The sequence below is a fragment of the Eurypyga helias genome, unplaced genomic scaffold (genome assembly GCF_000690775.1).
Source record: "Eurypyga helias isolate BGI_N326 unplaced genomic scaffold, ASM69077v1 scaffold24696, whole genome shotgun sequence".
NCBI lineage: Eukaryota > Metazoa > Chordata > Aves > Eurypygiformes > Eurypygidae > Eurypyga > Eurypyga helias.
The window spans coordinates 1,292-24,147 of NW_010258886.1; the positions used below are offsets into that span (position 1 = coordinate 1,292).

General features: G+C 46.9%; 1 protein-coding gene across 1 annotated transcript in view; it reads left to right on the plus strand.

Moving 5' to 3' along the window:
* Nucleotides 1–1,746: 1,746 nt before the first annotated feature.
* Nucleotides 1,747–22,856, plus strand: part of HPSE2 (heparanase 2 (inactive)) — a gene marked incomplete at both ends in the record, with an annotated part of 79,980 nt that continues 58,870 nt past the window's right edge. Inside the window, one exon of the mRNA XM_010154523.1 lies at nt 1,747–1,908. Within this exon, the coding sequence (XP_010152825.1) occupies nt 1,747–1,908 (162 nt within the window). The remainder of the gene's footprint in view (nt 1,909–22,856) is intronic.

Genomic DNA, 22,856 nt, shown 5'->3' on the forward strand with positions numbered 1-22,856 from the left:
TGTACAGCTGTTGCATTCAGTCCTGTAGAAAAGGAAATCCGTCACCCAGGAAGGTGAATGACTATCCATGAGCTCCAGGTGACACCGATGGCTGCAGTAATAGCCTTTCTGGTGCCAGAGAGTGACAAGGTAGTGTTTCTCAGCCTCCCGTTCTCCAAATATCTCACACAACGGGTCCAGGATTGTAGCACTCATTAGCTGGGCAGAGTTTGGGAAGGCCCAGTGTCTACCTAAGAGATTGGTGCACCAAAAGCACATGATTGGGTGTGTGTGTACTCGCTGTTTGTGGGGGAACGTTATTCCTTCCTCTCGCTCCATCTCACCTCTCCTCATTAAAGCCCTTGTGCTAGATGTGGAAGTACTGAGCCATGCTTTCATGCTAGCTGGATGCAGCACTGTCTCCACTCCTGAGCATGCCAGCTGCAGGTGGAGGAGAGAACTCCTGTCCCAGCTATATGGCACAGGTGCTTTTATGACATTACTGTTCTGAGCAGTCTTTTTCAGGCAGGCTTTAGAGAAGCGGTGTGAATCCCAAACTCTGCAGTAAAGGGACAGACAGAGCACAGCCTGGGGAAGACAAACGTAGTGACTCTAGGGTGAGGCTCAGAGACAGGACTGTGGCTTCCAGTCCTCCACCCCACCTTTGGAGGGAGTTCCCTGCCAGCCCAAGACATGCCAGAGCTGAACCAGAGATTTGACACCTTGATGTGCGTAACAATAACGGATCTGGAGAGCGTATGTGGGGCAAGATGTCACTCTTTCTGACAATAGCTTATCGAAGGAGCTTCCTTCAGAAACTTCTAGCTAGATGGGAATTAAACCAAGCAAAGTACTACCTCGTGATGCAAAGGGTGACCTCATGAAATGTGGTGGAAGAACTCCAACTTCCATCCTTCTTTATCGCTGCTGGCCACCTAAGGTTTTGTAATGATTAGGCGCAGCACATGGTGCCTGTGGATCTGAGCATGTTACGGGGTTTATTAAACAGAAAAAGTGTTCTTACGAGGACTGTTTTGCACCACTCCCCTCCTGTTCGGGGATCGGACACATCTTACTCGATTTGTATTCTGTCCTGCTGCTCTATCTTTGCATTTCCACAGCAGGTGAGTAGTTCTAGGAGAGGGAAAATCTTATTTTACAATATGACTTACAAAACACTCATAAGAAGAGAAAATATTTGGTAAACAAGCTTCCTGCCTCCTGAATTGAATGTCAGGAGTTAAAAGTGTACAGAGACTTGTCATAAGCCATCCTGACCTGACTGTAGCTGTGATAGCTGCAGTGAGGATAAACAAGGTGAGAACAAGCCTTCTTCATCACCTCTTTGACAGGTAAATGGAAGCCAGGGGTCACCAAAGTGGGATTTAGTCTTTTCTCATTATTTAGTGTCAAACACACCAGTCACAGGGTCATATTATAAATGTCGGGAGACTTTTGCACTTTCTTGCAAGGGAGGGGTCGTTGTTGTAAGAGATCAACTGCTGGGCAGGTGAAGGATGGCAGAAGCAGTAGGTTGTGTTAGGGTATTAAAGTCAAGGACTTGAGCTTTCTGCAGGAGAAAAGGAGACTTGAGCAGAGGAGGTTCATCAGATAGGTGGATCCCAGGGGTTCGGACCCTCTTTTTGGGTTGCTCGTGCTGAGTGATGGTTGTGTGGCTGTTGTGTTGGCTGGTTCTGATCCAAGCGTCTGGTGAAAATGAAAGCTGAGGTTTGGCCATCTCCCTTTTTTCTTTCCCTTTTGCTGTAGACATTGTTCGCAGCGACATTGCCCTGGATAAGCAGAAAGGCTGTAAGATCGCCCAGCATCCTGACATAATGTTGGAGCTACAGAGGGAAAAGGCAGCTCAGATGCACTTGGTTTTGTTAAAGGAGCAGTTTTCAAATACATACAGCAACCTCACATTAACAGGTAAGGCTGCAAGACCAGCTCTGGAACCAGGAGCTGGGGCTAGTTCTTGCTAACTCACAGGTGTGCTAAAACCCTCGGGTGCTTCACCTCTGTATGAATCACCATCTCTCTGGCTGCCTCTGTTTCCTACCAAGATCACTGGGTGCTGGGAGGGAAAGGACCTGCAGGAACCCGTGGTGGACTCGTAAGGCCTCCCGTGGCTGGCACCTCGGCAGGCACTCCAGATTTGGTGCCCCTGGACAGAACGTTTTCTGCAGTCTGACCTAAGCAGAATACCACGGCACGTGAAGTGCTGGAGAAATTTCCCTGCTAACTGTTCACGTCGATGGGGCTGCAGCAATTACTAAATTTGGAGTCCTTTAAGCTGCAGCTGATTTTTTTTTTTCTTTCCAGAGCATGCACTTTGTGTGAACCCAGTAAATATTAAAGAGCAAATATAAAGGGATAATGGCCCAGACAGAGATGAGAGGATACTCTTTTCCTGGCAACTGTTTGTATTATCCAGGGAACAGAATCTCAAAGGATGGAGGAGACTGCCACATTTTGCATACACATTTAATGGTGCTTGTAAAGGACTGATGTCTTCAGGCAGTGAGTGGGCAGAGGGATGGGATCCCAGCAGCCAGCAGTGTCCTTTCGTAGCTGTTCCCCTTATCACTAGAGCTGGATGAGCCACAGACGATGGGAAGGAGGAAGAGACTAATAAATCAAACAAGATCCCTTTCTCCTCTTGCCGGGTCCCTTTCCTGTGGCAGGGAGGCGTCTGATTTTTATGGGAGGGAGGGCCCTGTGCTTTAGCTGGGGAGGAGGTGGCAAGCCCTGTGCTGGCTCTCCCCCGCTGCTGGGCTGGGAGAGGCAGGTAGGTCCTATGCCACCTCCCCCCTTCTGCTGCTGCCCCTAATTCAATGTTCAGCCCCTGCCTTTAAGCCAGCACAGCTCTACGTCCTCGCCAGGGACAGCATGCCCTGGCTCTGGCTCTCCTGGGGACATCGGCTGTGCTGGGGCTCTCGGAGACCCCGCAGAGGTGGGATGGTGATACCAGGGCTGGCATCAGGCTCAGCCCAGGGAGCCGTTGGCACTAGGGCGGTGAGCACGGTTGAATCACGTCATTCTTGAAAGCCCAACATTTAAATGGGATCCTCAGAGCCGTTTCTCATTCTCTGTAACGTAATCCACTTGGCTGTTTATTCCCAGTACAACTGCTGGAATCAACATTGTCAGCTTTTCCCCTGACAACTTGCTTACTTTCCACTAAACAAACTTCCCTCGAGAAGAGAAGCTGCTCTCCCCTATCCTCCTTCCCTCGCTGCTTCAAAAGCTCTCCGGCATTGCTTGCATTTTTTACAGAACCTGCAGAGCAGAGGTGCTACCTGGTTATCAGCTCGGCTCTTAGCCTTTCCAAGTGTGTTTACAGGATAGTTCAGAAGGTTTTAGCTCTAACACTCCAGGGAGGAGAGAGCAATTTCACTGGAATATTACCCAAAGAACTATTTTAATGTCCTTTAACTCCCTCTGAATGTGAGCGGAGCAACTTCATAATTGTTATGAAGTTTAATCTTTTATTTCATGGGCATAGTCTGAGAACGTGGACTCTAGACAGCTAAGCATAATATTTAACTGGAACTCTACTAACTTGTGTAAATATTTCCCTTCTCTGTGATGGATCTGGTGTTTGGGGTGGGCAGAGGGGGTTGTACATCTGTTGCAGAAGGGCATTCCTTACCTTCAAAATTCAGTCAGCCAGAGTTTGCATGAGGACTTCTCTTTGTCTGCAGAGTGTTTTTGTACAGTGCTGTAGGGAGTCCCTAGGTCTGTAGCAAGGTACATGGGGTGAGGTTCAGGAAAAGGATCCAAACCTGGTTTGGGGAGGGATCGTGAAGGACAGAGTTTGCAGGGATGGAGTATCCAGGGGATCTCCGAGACCACAGTTTCCTCCCTGGAGGTCTGTATCGAGTTGTCACTTGGCCTCATGCAGTGCATGTACTGTGGATGATCCTCATTACTCCGTGTCCAACCTAGACTGCGGGAATATTCAACCCCACGACTCTGAGGACTCCTACTGCTGCTAGTTCCTGCAGCACTTTCATTATCCCAAAGAGATGTAAATGGAGTATCTTGCCCAAAGTCATGTGAAAATAAAGGTACTTTATGATGGGATAGCTGCTGTAGGAGAGGTTGGAAGCAGGAATCTTTATTCCTGTGCTACTACCGCTACCATTGTAGTGATTTGGATGAAAAGTCCCCTTCACTTGCTCCTCCTTCCAGACAACATAGTTGTATGAGCAACCTGAAAGACTATAGATCAGGGTTCCCACGCTGTCTGCAAGTGTGGGCAGGTGATATTGCCATCACACTTCCATGCAGTATCCTCATTGCTTTAAGAATGAAAGCTCTTAGATTGCAGGGAGTGTGATTCTGGAGTCCCTGTAGCATCAGTGTAAATCGGAGGCTTTTCCCAACCTATTCACCAGTTGCACGTGGTTCCCAGTGTGCTCCTTATCTCAGTGATCTGGCAGGGTTGTGGTTTTGCACTGGGATTTAAGCTGCTCCCAGCAGCAGGTACCTACAAGGTAAGAGGGTGTCTTAAAATGAAATGTGCGTTTTTTTGTGCTAAGACACAACTGAGACTGAGTGAAACCAGGCAGTCTTTCTGGCTCTCATTCCTCCAGGAACACATGTTAGATTCTGGCTTAGGCCACTTTGCTTTTGTGATTCCCGCTGAATCTGTGGGGTTTGTGAGATGGTGGTCCTGGAGCAGGACATGTCTCGTGGGACTCAGAGTCTGGAGGGGGCTGTGACTCTGCCGTGAGGCTGAGGGGGTCTGTGCAGAGAGCAGGGCACGAGGCTGGCGCCTGGGCTGCCGGGCAGAAAGGCTGCTCTGCTTGGTTTTGCTGGAGTTCTCCCCAGATGTACGGGATTGTCTCTGGTTATCGCTAAATCCATGGGGCTGGAGGGTGGGCCACCTTGTGAACTGGGACCTGGGAGGGTTGTTGCAGGGTAAATGCGGCTGACTTGCCTTTTTGGCACTTTGTTTGGGATCAGCAGCCTAAACATCCCGTGGTCGGCACAGCAGTGGAACGTATCGGAGCTGTTTTACTGGGTGCTCATCGGGGTGGTCTGCACTGCGCTTGCTCTCAGCTTCCCTTCAGGGAGAGTGCTCTCTGGGGCTTTGCTTGGTGAGTGGCTTTTGGATCAGGCTGTCTGCCCTCCTGTCCATCGCAGCCTGTTAGTTATACTCGTTATCCACAGCATTCTACAAAATAGATCTGAAAAGGACCTCAAGAGGGCATCTTCTAGCCTTTTCCGTGACAAATCAGCTGTACCTGGACTCTGCTTGGGGAAAGGTGCATGATGAGGGTCAGTATCTTCTATGTGACCAGCTGACACGGTTGGAAAAACAGGCAAACTCGGGGCGGCTTGAACCCCTTGTTGGGGCTGAAGAACAAAAATCAGCGTTCAAAGATAAACACACAGTGAAAATAATTTCCCGGAGTTTGTCCCACAACTGGGTGCTGGTGGTGGAGAAGTCATGTTAGCCAGGGGAAGACAATAATGTCATCAGCTCCTGTGGAAAGAGAAAGGGAGTGAGAATTGCTGTGAAACACTGGGGGGTTTCCTGTGAGGAAGGGACCAGAAAAAGTGTAATATGTGGTTAAAACAGTATCTGTTCTGAGCCCACAGTTAATGACCACGCAGAGCTGCTGGGTCCATGTTGAGGATGGTTTGCAGGTGTCTTCTGAGACCTCAGGATCCGAACTGAGGGGATGGCGCTGGGAAATATAAACTGTGAAAAACAATCTCTTGTAACTGAGTGGTTTTGTGCCATTATCAGCTGTTTGTATGAGCTCATTCTGAAGCGAAGTGGTTGTTTGTTTTTACTACACAGCTTTCTGAAGGCGTCTGGTGCGTAGCTGAAATATATTGCGTTCCTGGGCATGTCTGTGTAAAGCCAGCAGGTTGCTGGGTCTCAGGGACTGGGCACCGGCACTGCCCAGGTTGTGGGGACACCACTGTTAACTGATTCAAACGATGTGGCTTTATCCTTGTTCTTAAACCTCCTGTGATGGGAGAGATGTACTCTCCTGCAGCCATTGGCTCCAGGGCGTGATTATCTGTATCGTTATGGAGTTGGTGTTTTTAAAATCTCTTGCTTCAATTTAAGCCCGTTATGGCATGTCCTCTCCCCATGGACATGGAGAGCAGCTTATAGCACTCCTTTCCTCTCTGCAGAAATCTTTTACATATTTGAGGCTTGTTATCATGTTTCCCCAAAGACTTTTGTTCTCTGTGCTGAACAACTGTCTGTCTCCTGCTCTTTCCTCCTGGCCATGTTATTTTCAAGTTGAATGACACAAGCATGGTCGATTCTGCCTCTTGAGGTCCCGTTCAGCCCTCTTTAAAATTTTTTGTGGTTCTGTGTTTTGTTGGGGTCCCTGGGGCTCTCTCCACTTGGTCTGGGTTGTTTTTGAAGTGTGTTGCCTTGAAATGAGCCCAGTGTTGTAGCCGAGGCCTTTCTCAACTAAGAGCAGCAGGGTTATTTCATGTATCTCGTGCGTGACACTCCTGTCTGTGTACCCCTGCATAATTATGGATATTTCTTGGTACAGTACTGCTTGTTCATGCCTGCGCTTTTGCGTACCGTTTCCCAACCAGCTGTACATTCCCCATATGGAATTTCATCTAGATTGTATTTTCCTAATTTTCTAATTAAAATGTCATGCGAAACTGGAGGTAAAGCCTTGTGAAAGTAAAGGTATATAACATCTGTTGCCTCTATCTCACACATGAGACCCTTTTGCTCTGTCAAAGAGAAGGCAGGTTGGCTTCACGTGGCAGGACTATTGCTTCCAGCCCTTCCTTGCAGATGGACTGTTACGTGATTTTTCAAAATTTTTTTGTGGAATTGAAGTTATGTTGACTGTCTGCAATTTTCTTGAGTTTTCAACCTGTTGAATATAACCATTATATTTTCACTTTTCCAGTCTTTTGAAAACTCATTTGTCTTTCAGAAATTCCCAGAGGTAGTTGCTGATGGACCTCAGGCTGTTTGACAACATCAAACTTCAGTAATCTTCGTTCTGCTCATGTGCTACTATACTTTACACTTCTACCTTGCTGCTTTTAATTGCATTAAATTTGTGGTCTTAGTTATTTGTTTTCGTGAAGTCTGACCCAACAAAAGCATTAAATATTTCAGCTTTAACTCTGCGAGTTGCTGGCTGTTGTGAAATTTTGTCCCAATTTATACCTCTTTGCTTCCTGAGACAGCTGCGAGCCAAACCCCTGGGATCCCCCGCCTCCTCTTACCCTAATTAGTAGTTTTACAACTCGTTGTGCGCTGACGGCATATGTGTGTGTGTGAGAGAGGTCACGAAGGTGAATCTCTTTTTCAGGTGACACTCTCTAGTCTGTTAAGCAACACTTTGGCTTTCTCATTATCTGATTTGGTTATTGCTTTTGTAACTGTGGGGAATGTGGCTTCTTATGACATGTTCAGTATTTATTAAATTCAATTTACTGTCCAATTTAACTAGCCTCACAAGAGTAGATATTTTATAAATTGTGTATCTTAAAATCAGCAATTATATGTACATTATAATATGTAATGTCATTACCAGAACCAGCCAGCTCTGGGTGCCGTGTAGAGAATAAAGAAAACACATAAACCTAACAGAAAACAGATTTTGGTGGGAGGGGGGGAGGGCTGACATGCACTAACAGCTTTGGAAGGGCTTGTGGCGTGTTCAGTGGCATAAACCAATCTATTAACCTTTTCTCCCTGCTCAGGAGGTGATGAACTCTTTGGTCTGTCTCTTCCCACCGATGTAGTTATCAAATGTCTCCTCGTTACCGCTGGCAATCCCTGCTGCGAGCGGGTTCTGTTGAACACTTGGCTCTTTCGCTCAGTGCCGCTGCTTTGTGCTCATCCACCTCAGCCTGATGGAGTTTCCATTTCTCCTTCGTGTGCCCCAAGCCATGGAGGAGTCTGTGATTTCCCCTTATCGTTCACCCACACTAAGATAATTAGCATTTCTTCCCTTATCTTGCTGCCTGTTTACAAAACACCGTCTTTCCTGAACTCCCTTTTCATTCTGCATGAAATCTCACTTGCCAAACCTCTGGGTTTAGTAAAGCCTCTGTCCTTGCACTGCACTGCTTTTACCCTGCTCCTATTTTCCCTTCTATTCCGAACGGGCACAAACACTCCATTCTGGATCCCTCACCATGGTGCCTTCCACTTCTGTGTTTTTTCCCTCGGTTTTCTCTGCTGGTGAGAATGAAACCTCGAGGAGCCTCCTTCCTAGTTTTGTTCCTGTCTCTTCTTTCACAATTTTTTTCTCGGTGCATTCCAGGAACTTGATGCAAGGCTGTGTCTGATGTCTTCCTTTCCCAGCAAATGTGTGGGCAGTTAAAGGTCCCTAATTACCAAGCGGGTTCTGTGTTTCAGATGCTCCCAATAAGCCTGTGCTTCTGATCTCCCTGATTTTGTAGCCTCAAGCAGACCCCCAGTGTGCCAGTGTCTGGGCTCCTTCCACTCTTGTGTTACGTGGAGGTTTTTATACCTGCCCTTTGTACTACTGAATTTCACCCCCTGCTTTTATGCTGGGCCCCAAGATCATCCAGACCTTCTCGTGTGATGTTTCTCCTCCTCTGCTGTGCTGATGATAATTTTCCTCTTTGTCAGCGTCAGGCTTAACTTTGACTTCCAACCCTCGGAGGTTACTTTGCCTCTCACCGTCAGGTTAGAACCTCTCCTCTTCCCCCTGGCTAATTAATGCCTGCAGCAGCGGTTGAATCTGGTGGGTTTTCCTCTTTCATAAGCTGAATACATTTGGCTCCTTAGCTTCACTTTGCCAAAGTCCCTTCATAAGCTCCTCCTTTGTCCTGTGGCCGTGCAGGACAGACTTTTCCACCCTGGAGACACGAGCTCTGTATTGTTCTCCCGTACGTGTGTTATCTTGTGCTTGGCTGAATTAAAGCACGCTTGCTTGGATGGTGGCCATTTAGCCATGCAAGTTGCATCACAGGGTAAACGGAGGCTGTTTTGTTCGTTATTTACTATCCTCCGTTTGTGTTATCTGCAGGCTGCCTCTGAGGATCTTATATTTTATCTAAATGATTGGTAAAAACACTGCATCCTGTGGGATGGGAAGCAGGCGACGTATACATTTTTGTCTCATCAGCCACTTCTATCCATCTTGTCACGCCAAATTATTTCTATTAACGCAAGTTCTTAAATCAAGTTGTAACATCAGTTAGACAGGACTTGATTCTGTACGACATATGTTGGCTGGTAATTAGCTGAGACATGACTATAATGAATTATCGGTAGATTCTCATATTGGCTTTTAATTACTTTGTCTAGGTCTGCTGTCAGGCTGACTGGTTCTTGCTCCCTAGGTCAGTTAGTCCTGCCTAAGCACCAGCACGGGGTTAGGGCTCTCCTACCCTTCTAGAATTACTTGGCATTCCAAGATTTATTAAAAATTAGCATCAGCAGGTCAGAGATCTCCTTAGTGCACACAGAGGTGCAAATTATCCAGGGTGGGTGACTTAACAGTGTTTATCTAAAGCAGATGTTATCTAATACATCTCTTGGTCATTAGTAAACTGTGAAGTATGTCAGTGTCTTATGATGACTCCATCATCATATCTTTCCCTGAATACACAGCTCATACAGTTATATTTTTGTCATTACATGGGTAATTTTACCATTGCATAAAATAATGTCTCTGTTCACATTTCCATTCTTTCCTCTGTATTTTAATTCCCACTATTAACTCGCCAAGGCGTGAATTTTTCCATTGTGTTTTTTAAATACTCTATTGATTTTCTACACTTTGTAATTCGCAGTAGGTTGCTATTTCTTTAGCTTTGCAATCGTGGCTTACATTGTTTTCTGTTATTGCTGTCTATACCACTGCATAAGGATGGATTTCCAACCAAAATCCCCTTCCATCATGGTGGTGGAATTTGCTGATTTTGGCCACTCAAACCACATAAAACAAACTAAAGAAAAATACCTTTAAATATTCTTTCGGGTTCTTTTGTCCAATATTTTCTTCCCAATAATTTAATTACGTAATTTTTTTCTACCTGGAGAGGCTGAAGCACCTTGTGTATGTATTTCTGACTGGGATTACAGTCCCACTAGCTGTTGTCAAATGCAGGCTTTGAGAAGGTGGCTGCCGGTGCCAACAGAGCAGGGAACTCTGTCTGGCGAGTTCCCTGCTTTTTAAAAAAAAAAAAAATTGTAGAAAAGTGTGACACAGCAACAAATTTTGCTGCAGTCGGAGGAGTATGTCCAGCTTCAGGGCTCTGGTCACCAGCCCTATGTATTTGCTCCCCATGAAAAAGAACAGAATGGTTGTTTACGTGCTGCTGGGAAGCTTGCAGCCGGGAATCGGGGATGTGCGTCTGTGGCGTGCAGGATACATCTCTTGACGGACCTGTGCTTTGTGGCTGGGCTAACTCATGGAGAAAACAGAGAGGAGAGGGGAGAGGCGTGGTTGGTAAGCCTGGCTTGGCAGGGAGCGACGGGGATAATCTCTGCGGCCGGACCGTGGCTCCTGCCTGGACCGCGCTGCTCGGTGGGGGCACTGCCTGCTGGTGGGAACACAGTTTGGTTCCCAAGGCTTCTTCTCCGGTTGCTCTCTCTAACCCCTTTTCCATCTGTCCGTTCATTTATTATTTGCCGCCTTGTCTCACTCTTTTCTTCATTAGCTGGTTCCCGATGCTCCTGGCTCAGGAAGGGGCTGTATGTGGGGAACAGGAGGGCAGCAGCAAATACCGCGCTGCTGCTGCTCTGCCAGCCCCCCTTGTCACGGGGACAGACGCATGTGGCAGGCGGAGTTAATTAAATTCTTTAACAATTTTCCAAGTTGAGAAAAGGGTCAAAATTCTGGAAATAAGAGGTTCACAGTCCCACACGCAGTCTACGCTCTGCTTTTTCAGAGGCTCGTACTGGGGTTGGCTGTGCCGGGGTGGGAGAGTAATGCGAGAACCTGTGGAAATGCACGCTTTGTGCAGCTAAAAGTGGTGTGACGAAGAGCAAGGTTACAAGGTGTTCAAAAGAAATTTTGGATCTCTTTTTCGTTCATTAAGTTTTATATTGATTTGCTGTGCCAAGAGACAGAGTCATTGACTTTTTTAAAGGAATGAAAAACTCCATGAATTTAAATAATTTATTTTTTTTCTCCCTGTTTGAAAAGGTGGCAAAAGCAAAGGTTTTGTAGGAGAAACTGAAACCGATTCAAATATAATTCTATTAACTAATTAGGGGAACCCTGGAAATGGGGCTGAGACTCGCAAGCCTTTTTTCTTCTCTTTGCTGGGGCACTCCAAGAATCGGATCACCTGGGGAAAGCATGTTTAAGAAATACCAGATGGTCTCTGCGATGCTCCAGCTGTGGACAATCACTCCCAGCCAGGCAATCTGCCTTGCTGTCGAAGCCCTCTAAAACTGCGCTGCCCATTTGTCATGCTTCTCCAATTGCAGCGCTCTGGATAGCTTCTTTTTTCCTTGTCTGGCTCTTCCTTTCCAGTTTTTATCACCCACCCCCTCCATGAGCTAATGTAGTAACATCCCTTCATTGGCTATAAATCCATTGAAGAGCCATATATAAAATATTACTTTGTTAGGGAAGATTGGGAAACATCTGTTTTTTACCCGTAAGAGTCAGTCTCTACTTGTCTCGTATGACGATGTGACTATTTATATACTTGCAAAGTAAAAAGAAGGAGAGAAAGATGGGAATCCTAGAAACAATTTGAGTGGAGCCTCTAAATGAAGGAAACTGATTCAGCTCTGGGATTTGTTTGGAAGCTAATTGTTGGGGGGATGGAGGAAGAGGGGGGGCACACAGGCCAAGAAATTGCTTAGATGTCTGACAAAGTAACAGTCGTACCAACTGCAGAAGGTCCTTCTGGAACCCTTTTGATCTTGTATAACTGCTGTGGGTCTAAACTATTATGTATTATCTACTACACAGACCCAGAACCTGGGAACAGTGGCAGTCCTGAGATGGGTAGGAGAATATAACCACAGGGTGTACGTGCACTAGCAGCGGAAGTGCGTACCTATGGAGGCTTTGCATTCGGTGGGTGTGCCAGGGCACGGTGTCTGAGCCTGCTGGCACGAACTGCCTCCCACCCAACCTGCTCAGTGCTGGTGCCTCGCGGAGCTGCCTGCTTTTGCTCGCACACAGGCCACTTAACCTATGTCTCTGTCCCCTGGCAGCACAAGGGTGTTGGTTTCTGTGGGCATGGCTGGGGAGGGGGCTGGCTCTGGGTACCCCAGGGTAGTGGTGGTCAGAGCAGGATGCTGGGGGTGTATCGTGCCTGCCATGGAGCGTGACGTGAGAGCTTGGGGCGACTCTGGGGTTGGTGTGGGAAGGCTGTCCCAAAGAGCCAGCCGAGCTTGGGACGCTTTGTTTATGCTGCTGGCGTGAGCCATGGAGTGAGATGATCTGTCAGCCATGCTGGGGTTGCAAGAACAAGTCTGTCTGCATGAGGAGGGTGCTTGGGAATAAACGAGGGAGGATGCTGCTTGGGTGAGCTGGGAGGCAGGGAGGATGCACCTCTGGAAGGCTGCCTGCGAGGCTGGGTACCTCACCTGTGGGGCAGCTGCTTTGCCAGTTTCTGAGCCCTCAGCAGGGGAATGTGGAAGGAGGAAAAGATTTCAGTGCTTGCATGCAGGTGGTGGCAGGGTTTGCCAGCTGACCCATGCTGCAGCTGTTCCCTGCCCGGCTGGCATACAGGAACAAAGTGCTCCTGGTGGATGCCATTCCATACAGCTGCCCTCCTTTCCTGGGCAGGTTCAGTGCCCTCAGCCTGGCCCGTTGCTGCACAAAGATGAGATCCTGCTCCCAGTTCTCCTGTCACTGGGGTCGCTGTGTTGGTTTGAATCCAGCTGACCCATCTGAGGTAGGGAATGTCCCTTCTGCTGCCAGCCAGCCTTGCGCATCCGATGTAGGCTGTTCTGATGGTTATCTGCCCTCGCCGTAGCCGTGTGGCCCTTCTGCTTGGATTTTACAGCTTTTCCTCTGTCAGGCTCCCTCCTCTTCTCCCTCCCGTGGTCCTCTGGCAGCCTGTCTTGCTAATCAGACCTTGAGCCCTCTTTTCCTCCCTCCAGCTGGTCTGCTGCCCGGTCAGTGTCAAGCTATGCTACATCCCCCCTGGCTGGTGATAAAAGCTCCCAAAGACCCACCAGATACCCACCTCCACCTGGTGCAGCTCCCCTGAAGTCTAGTGACAAGTAAAAGGTTATTTTTAAATGGTAAGATGTTAAATAGACATTGCTGCTCTGACACCTGCTGTGTCTTTGTCCTGTCTGTGCCAAAACCTTCAGTTATCTTGCACAGCATGCCAGGGGACTGGAGTAAAATCTGCTACTTGGCTTTGGTAAGCTCCTGCAGCGGCAAGCCCTGTACGGCTCCGAGCTTGGAAGTGGCATCTGATAGCTTCACAGGTGAACACACGTTCATGTGTTTTGATGCTGAATGTAAATTTGGGCTTAACAGGACCAAAGACTATAGGCTAAATTTGTGAGGGGAAAGCAGATAATGAAAAAGGAGTTGGAGATGTTGCAAATAGCAGGGTGGGCATGAGCCACAGAGCAGCAGTTGGGAGGACAAGGCACAATCAGAGCCCTGTAAGGGTCGATGGGAAGCTCTGATGTTGGAAATGGTATGGTGAGGCAGTGTTGGGCACCACATCCAGGTCTCTTGTCCATTTTAACAGAGAAAAGATGCTGTGTAGTTGGAAAAGATTCAGAAAAGAGCAATAAATGTGACCAAATCCTGGAAATATGGAGCAATAGACAAGGTTTTAGTAAGATTCATCTACTCAGAGAAAATTAAAAAATAGCTTGATCCACCAACAAGGGGAAAAAAAAGTTCAGGGCAAATAGCTCAAAATGTTAGCAAAGAAAAGCACAAAGAGAACCTATGATTTAAAGCCTAATGCAGGACAACTTTTGGCTAATAATGTGTAGATTTATAATGCTGAGAATAAATGTTGGAATGTTCCGACCTAGGTATGAGGTGGATTAACAGCCACTGTCAGCCTGAAAGCCAAACTCCTAAAAAAAAAATGGATTTTGTGTAGTGATTATTAGGTTAGGCCCTCTAACCTCTATCAAGCAGGAAACAAAATGATGTTTTATTAATGGTCCTTTCCATCCTTATAATCTGAATAAATGTGTAACATGAATGTTGTGCCTCCTAGAGAAGAGGTGGTCGCAGCAATTAATTGCTCCCTGAAACTAAACCGAGTTAGCCTTTGCTAGTAACTTGGCCAAATGGACCTTTCACCCTGCTGGGAGCAAAGCTGGGCTTGGACTACAGCCTCCAGTTCTGTCCTGGTTGAGAGGAGTTGAACTTAGGCTCTGCCTAGGTCAGAACCTGCCTGACCTTGATGTGATGTGCATTGGTACTAGAAGAAAGATCAAGTTTAGATTAGGTTGTTTTCTTTGGCCAGAGGTGGCTGAATGTATGCAATCTTAGCTGTTTCTCCTTGCTGTAACCACCGCCAGGGAAGAGCTGATGTGCTGACCAGGGCAGTCTTCACTCCCTGCCACCAAATCCTTCCCCTAAACAAGATCCAGAGACCAACCAGCTGAAGTGCAAGAGCTTCCCCAGGAGGGACCTATGTTTGATACAGTAGTCTTTATTTTCCTGCTTTATTGTAAGGCTTCCTCATTTCTCCAGATAAAAAGGTTTAGCAGATATTTCATTGAATAAATGTAATAGAGCTACTTCTGAACTTTGGTGTCCAAAAGTTCATTTATGATCTTGCTGTATATAAATTCCCAGATCTAGGGTTTTGACACAGAAAGTCTTCATTTGATAGAATGTTACAAATTCAAGTTTCAGAAATTATCCTCTTGAGCCATCTCCGTGGTGTTTGGCACTACGACAAGTCATTAGTCAATCCTGAAATAGTCATCAAGCAGACAAACAGCTTATTTTATATACTGTTTCTTAGAGAGTTAAATATTTCCACATATTCAGGCTCTGATTGGAGTCTTGGATCCTTTCCAAATATTCAACCTGTAAAGATATTTGAGAACCCCAGGACTTAGGCTCTTTCCAAAAAATGATAGATTTCACTTGAATTTTCACAAATGGAAAACCACAAGTCCCCATAGCTGCAAAGAAGCAGCTGTCATACCAGGTATGGAGTATGAGAAAACACTTTCTAAAAGCTTCAGGGACATCCCATTATCTGGAAGTTTTTAGTGCTCTTAAAATTTGCGAAGAAAACAGCAGTTTTGGGTGGGTGTTTTTTTTTTTTTTTTTTTCGGCACAGCATTGCCTCGGATAATGGGCTGCACCTGTTTGGAAGCGGTGCTTCACGTTGTTCCCTTATACGGACCCTTGCACGTGTTTCTCTTAATTTTTCCTAGAAACCCAAGTGTCAACAAATCCGAGCCCCTGCATTGCAGCTCTGTGCAAAATCCCACATCGACGTGTTTCTGAGCACTTTGTCATGCAGAGTCTGTGGTCTTGAGTGACTGAATCGACTCCGGAGTTTGGAAGCTTGAAACCCTGTGATGTGGGGATACAGACGAAAAGCTGCTGAAGGAATCAATAACTCCAAATTAACAGCTCCAAGTCCAAAGTTCTGCTTTTTGTTGTTGCTGCTGCTCTTTTCAAAAAACACAGAGGCAATCTTCCAAATCAGAAATTGGGATGGATTTTTGTAATGGTAATGGGCTTCTTTCAGGTTAGTTTCTGGTGAAATTCAGCGCAGACATGCATGATGAGAAGTTGGGAAATGAGGAGTTAAGTCATGATGATGTAAATCATTGTTCTGCATTTACAATAACAGCGCTTGGGTAATTCTGATGCTGGGGCTTCTGCTTTTATTGGCTGAGAGGTTGCCAAAACATGTGTGTGTTGTTCTGAATTGGTAAATGATTCCTATTTATAGGACAGGTGTCTTCTGATGTCCCGAGTTCAGTCTGTTCTGTAATCCCAGATCCTGTTTCTGATCTACGTTTAATAACGTGTGACAGAAGAAGATAGGAGCCTTGCAGACCAAATTGGGCTAGGAACGTTTTGAATGTAGCTCTGCCCAGCGCTGTCTGCTCGTTCCGCAGGGTATCTTCTCGTAAGGGACTTGCCCTTCTAAAATTCACTTTTGGACTTATCTTTCATTTCTGAAACACGTTGTCTTTTGGCAGGTTTACATGCAGCCCGAAGGCGGCTGAGTGTGCCAGCCTCCTTCCTTTGCACGGACTCAAGAGGAAAAATGCTTTCTTACACGTATTTTTTTGCAGCTTTTCTAATGCAGGAGCGGCAGTGGGGGTGGGACATGGAGTCAGCAGCAGAGTCGAGGTGTAGGTGATGGCAGCCGTGAAAATAAACCCTTGTGTTTTGGGCTCCCCGGTACCGTCGAACAAAGGGTTGGGTTCCTTGCAGTTTGCTATGCAACTGTCAAAACGAGTCTTTCCCGTTATTCTTGGAAGCTGGTGGTGGAAATGAAGACAGACCCAGTCATCATGATGCTGATGCTTCTGCTCTGGGCATTATACTGCATTTTGAAAATAATTATTGGGAAAAAAAAGCGCGCCCCCTCACAGCTGCAGGTGAATGTGGAGCCAATGGAGGTGCTTGATAAGGGGGAAGCAAAAATACGGCCAAGCTCCTGTTCTAGAGAGGAGTGCAGGCTTTGGAGCAGGGGGTTCAAAAGAGGCACAGGCTGTTGGGAGGAGGGGGAGAAATGTAGGTTCACATGCAGGGGAAGCTCTTGAGGTGCCTGGTTTGAGGGAAGAGGTTGCTGCGATGCCAGGGACAGGGGTAGAGGGAGGGAGGAGTGGAGCTCCCTGCCATGTCTGCTGCCCTGCCAGGCGCTGTCACGGCGTGTCCGGCCGTGGCATGGGATGGCCAAAGCACCGAGGAGTCCCAGGCCTTGCCGCAGGGCGGGTTGGCGGGGCGGTTTGTGAGGAGCAGCTTGCCGTCAGCCAAGCGCTGAGGATACCATCGTGCCAGAAAAGGAACTGGATCTGGGGGAGGTGGAGGGGGCCATGAGAACTGGATGGGAGGTTTGGCTCTTTTTCAAGCAGTTTCTGAAGCCGGATTAGTCCTCTTCGCCAGCTGGTGTGAGATGTTAGGTTTGTGTTATTTCTGGCAGCCCCACGGGGACTGGGAGTAACTCCATGCCTCTTGTTTCTCTTTGTGAGGACAGGATAGTCCAAAAGCAGTGCAAGTTCTGTGTTCCTGTCCCCAGGAGATGCAAGTGCCGATTTGCCCTCAGGTAGAAGGTGTGAGGAGAAGGTCCCAGGCTGCCGTGCCTGTCTTCCACCTCTGGTGCTACCAGCTTCCTCTGTTGGCTCCATCTCCTGGGCTAGCCTGCCTCTCCCTGTGGCCAACTGTCCAGGTTTCCCCAGATGTGTCCTCTTGCCTGTTGCTGCCCAACCAGATTTGGGGGCTTCGAGTCTCTGCTGGCCTTTCATGCTGCCGTGCGTGCACAGAGACTCTGACTGGACTGCCCTGTCTCTGGGAAGGCCAGATGTGTCTACAGATGCAGGAATCCTGATGGGCTGCCAAATGTCTGGAAACATGGGATATGCCCACATGCATAGGAGCCTTGAGCTGCTGCTTGTCTGGAAATCCCTGATACTTTTATGTACAAGGGATTGGACACTCTTGGGGAGTTTTGGATGGGCCAACTGTACATGTGTTATACAATTGCTTTTAGTGCACTTGAAGGAAACGTGAGATCTCAAAGAGGAGTGGGTCTGTGTGTGTCCAAGCCTAGTATGTACCTAAAGGTTTAGGATTAGGTTTGTTGCACATTCACAGACTGCTCCGTATAAGCATGCATACTTTGGAAATCCCTGCCAGACTATCCTAGTCCTTTACGTTCCCTTCCTGAATGGGGTATTTGCCATCGGGATCAATAAGAAGGCCCTCCATGTCGTGGTCTTGCTTTGAGGCCAGACCTTGTATTTGTCCTGAGCCTAAAATTCCTTTTTCTACCTTAGATTCATACTTCCTTGCTGAGCTCCTCCATCCCCTTTCTGCATAGGTTCCCACAGGGATCTGTACTTTCCCGTTCCTCTTTGCAGCAGAGGAGAGGAGGGGATGTGGGATATAGTGACTACCAAATGTCTGACATGCTGCTCACTTGCATTTGGGATATGGGAGGACTGTAACTTGAGTGTAAGCTGTTGTGTTTGCACTGTGGCTTTTCCAGACCAGGACTTTGTGTCAGGCTGGAGAAGGAAGCAGAGGAAGGATTTTCTCTCCTAGATCCAATCAAAATGCAAGCAAATTCACCAGACTTCCTCTCTGGCACTTCTTCACTTCCCATTTACATGGCCATGATATTCAGTCATTGCTCTGGAAGTGAGCGAACCTGCTTTCCCATAGCTGCTGCCACTGAATACGATGGGTGGTGGATGCCTCCCACCTCCCCAAGAGTGCCCCAAGCGTGGCCAGTGCAGAAGCCACCTCATTCCCTGAGCCCCTGTTCTGGGGTGACCAAACTCACAGGATATTCCCTTTTTCTTCCAGAAAACAGATTTATTTTGGCATTTGCCCATGTCCGCATACTCCCCCTAGTGAATTCCAGGGTTAAAAAATCATGTAGGTTAAAACATCTTTTCCAGAAGAGGTGCCTTGCTTGTCGTTTAATTATTCCACCTCTGAACTGGGACCCTGCTGCTTCACTGACTGCCTTGACAATATTGTATTTGTCTTTTTTTCTTTTATTTAGCTTTTCCTACATTTTTCGCACATTCTGTACATTCTCCTGCATTCCAAGTGTCCTATATTTTCATGCCTCCTTTTATCTCTCTATTCATCTATCCCAGTATAGACAACAGAAATGCTAAGTCCACATAATCTGTAGAAAGCATGAACTGGGTTGTTAGACATTTTCCAAACATTACACTTCATGGAAATATTTTCCTGTAAGATGTAGAAATGAAACAGCTGTCTCCCGCTCTCTCCTGGGCTGTTCCTGTACAGACTCTCCTGCTCTCTGAATTTACAGCACCATCCCTCGGACAAGTGACCAATGGCCAACTTCAAGCAGTCGTATTTATGATGTGCCAAGCAGCGGTGAAGATGATGGTGTTTATATGCTAGTCAGATCTATGTGGTGGGATTAACGTACCGTGAGAGACCTGGTGCTGATGTTTCCAGCATCAGGAATGTTTCACTGGCAGAATTGTCACTCGGAAACTTGGTGCAAGTCATGGCTGATGGCTCAACATAAACTGCTCGCTTCGTATGAACTTTGGGCAGACTATGGGACAAGGAGGGATACTCCTCACTTACATGTCCTCCTTCCTTCTGCTCGCCCTTGTCCTTGTGGCATTGTGCTTGGCCAAATGATAAAGACCCTCAAGATCCTGCCAGGAGCTGAGAACTGGGGTAAGGAATGAACTGAATAGGTGCCTCATCTAACCCATCTTGCTGGAAGACAGTGGGCACCTGGTTTTCATCCTTCTCTCCCTGCCTTGTTGGGTGGCCTGTCGTGGCTGGCCCGAGCAGGGGATGGCAGCCCAGCACGCTGCGGGGGTACCTGCTGATGTGGGCGTGGTTCGGACACCCCTTCCTAAGGTAATTGCTTATTCTGCCTCTGTGTTGCATAACTTCAGCGCATGGCCAAAGATGTATTGATTGCTGGAGGGTAATTAGTTCTTAATTCTTATGGGAGTTTAAGAGAAGCTTAATGGATCAGTTGAGTTGTTGGAACTGGAAAGATATATCGGGGAAAAAAACCCAACAGCTCTCCCTCGCCTCCCTGCCCAGTAAATATGTTTGGGCTGAAGCAGGCAATCCTTGCCCTTTCCCATGAAGAAACGAACACCAGGCTTTTTGGACAGAAGTGTGAACATCAGTGTTAGTGTGAGCTGGCGCAGAGTGGGGTCCTGAGGAGATGATTGAAGAGGAGAGAAATAGTGAAATTCGTATGTTACCATCTCCAAACTGGGCGACTGGAAAAAGAGCCGGAGGGACCAGAAATTATTTGAAGATTCGCTTCTCTTCAGTGTTTTACTGGAACTGAGTGAGCAGATATTCGCAGGCAGCATTCCAAGCTGGGGTTGTTTCTTCAGAGCGTGTTCTGGCAAAGTATTTTTGGCTACAGCCCATCCTCAACCTGAATAACTGGGTGATACCACAGGGAAGAAATCAGCTAACAGCAAATCATGGTTCTAAATTTTAGGCAGTTTTTGACTGCGCATCCGTTATGCTACCTTTTTTTAACTCTCCTTATTGTAATTGAGTGCTTTTGGCTTTGACCTTGATAGGATAAAGCAGAACTGCTCTTACCCTTCCACGCTGCCCCATGAGAAGCGAGGAGCTTATGTGCACCGGCGGGAGGGGTGCTGTGCTCTGTGGGAGGATTGGATGGCTGCAGAGGTGCCTGGGCAGTCTCTCAGCATGTGCCACCCAAGTGCGCCGTGGGGATCTCAGTGTTTGGGAGTTACTCTGGCGCATGGGCTGCTGAGTCACGCGTGCAGCTGGGGAATACCAGAGACTTCAAATGGGAGCACATCTGGATACACACAGAGCACATCTGGAGCGCCAGAGTTGCTGCATGTTTGCAGCATCCTTGTATTGTGTGTGCCATGAGCTGCTTTCTACCCTTCCTGTACTCTCGGGGGGAACCTTTATCATATTTACATAAAATAACATTTGGGAAACACCTTCCCTCCTTTGCCTCCACGGTGAGGCTTCACATGTCCATCAAAGTGAGCAGCTGGGTTGTTGCACTGAAGGATGAGCTGTGTCAGGACTCGGTGTGAATGCCTCAGGGTTGAAAAACTGGTTGTGTTGCTCATGTGTTGTCTCCAACGCTCAGGTATCTGATGGTCTCTCTGAGAAATGTTTGTGTGTTTTGCTGAGTAACCTGGAGGACTTTTGTATCTCTGGCAAGTGCTGGTCTGTTGTACCATTTTACCAGGCACTTTACAGCACTTGGCACAGCAACCCTCTAGGCTTTACCCTTGTGAAGACTCCAGAGTTATTCCCTGTGATGTGACTGTGCCCTGGAAGGGAGATGTGAGGGTTTCCCACTCTGCCTGTGTTCATCTGGACAATGCATGGGAAAAAATCAGGTTATGTACCAGTACCAAATTCTTCAAAACGTGTTATCCATATGCACTGCGAGCAATTTCCATCTATTCTCTGCTTTGGAGTCTCTTGACTTCTTAGGGTAGGAAGAAACGAGGGATGTGGGGTACTCCCTTTTCAACTCTGGTTATATAAAATGATGGCTATGACTTCTTGCAGACCTGGTCACCTATCTGGAGCAATTTTTGGGGATTTATGCTGTCCTGTGTGCGCAGATAGACAGTACTTCTCAAAGTGCACTGGGTGAGAGCCCGACTTTTGATCTTTTAGCAGCTGCCACTGGCGGTGGTGTTGTTGCCAAGCCCATGCTGCCCTGGTATGGGGAGGGGAGCACCCTCCTGAGGCTACAGTGGGCAGAAGCAGGCAGAGGCTTGTCTGGGAACCTTGTGGTGTCTGGGAATGAACATTGGATATCTGGCTAAGCCAGTCCTTAGGCCCTGGGTGCCTGTTACAGAAACAAGGTGGGTAGCGTTTTCATTTGCACATTGTCTGATGCAAAGTCATGTCTGTAAACCAGCACAGTTTGGTTTTGAGTAAGTAAAGGGAAAAGCTCGAAGCAGAGATAGGAAAACTGAGAAGAGACAGCAGAGCTCTGGAGAGTCTCTGGAAGCAAATGTCCTGCACGTTCAGCACAGCTCAGATGCACAAGTACCCAGCCTGGTTTGATCAGTGGTTGTGTTTAGTAATATGGCCTTAGTAATAAGGCCTTGGAGGAAGGTGACAGCAGGTAAAGACAGATTTTTGTATTGGGATGGGACATGGGTCACACATTTCTTGTGTTTCTTGTTTTTGAAGAATATATTACTGGATTTGAACAAAACCAGTCACCTGCTATTTTAAAAGATTTTCAGAACTTCCTGGGTCTTACACTATCCTTGTAAATGAGGAGAAGAAAATTGAAGGAAAAAAAAAATTACCCAGGTATATTATTAATGTAAACAAAATATTTCACAATTAATGTTTCAGAGCATTTAGGAACAATACCTTCAGTTGTTTGCTTCCTATGTAACACAAAAATGCCCTTCTTTCTGTACCTGTTCCATCATGACGGGAAAGCTTGTAGCTCACCTTATCTCTGTTGGTATCAGAAATACCACATGTGGCACTGCCTTAATGTCTGTCTCTTTTTTTTTTTTCTTTTCTTTGCAATTTCCTGGATTGCCTACAATGGCTTTGTGGAAGCAAAGCATATTCAACTGCTGGGGAGCCTTGTAAGAGAGCTAAATTAATCTTTCCTCCTGAGCTTTGCAGAATAGGTTAAACCAACACGGTACTCATGGATGTTAGAAGCTCAGACATGCATATAAACCACGGAGCTACTGAATTCAGAAATAACTGCTGCTCTCTGTTACAGCAGCTTATTGTAATTATCTCTTTATTTTCTCTGTGATTTTTGCCAGGTGAAGATTATTGGAAAATTGAAAATGAGTTTCAATATTAAATATCTGCATTACTATTTGTGCAAAGCCCAGAGTTGCAACAGCCAAATAATGTGAAGGGCAAGCTGAACTTGAGACTACATAACACAAAGCACATAAACTTGTTGGGAACTTGGGCACAAGAGTTGTTCTTTGATACACACAGCCAACCCATTTCTGCTGCTCTTGGTGAACATTTGCTTCTTCCCAAATGCTTTGTCTGGTACAACTAATGAATTTAAAGTCTTGTGAAAATGCTGGCTTCAACAGACACTTCAGTACATGCAAATGCTTGTGTCTTAAACCTTGATAGTAACACTTTACCTCAATTTTTTTCAAGTCCTGTGCTATGCTTCTTTAGGGACTGTCGCGAATGAATCCTGTGCTACTGTCAGGCTTTGCCTATGCCTGGGGCAAATCCTGTTCCTGCTGCAGA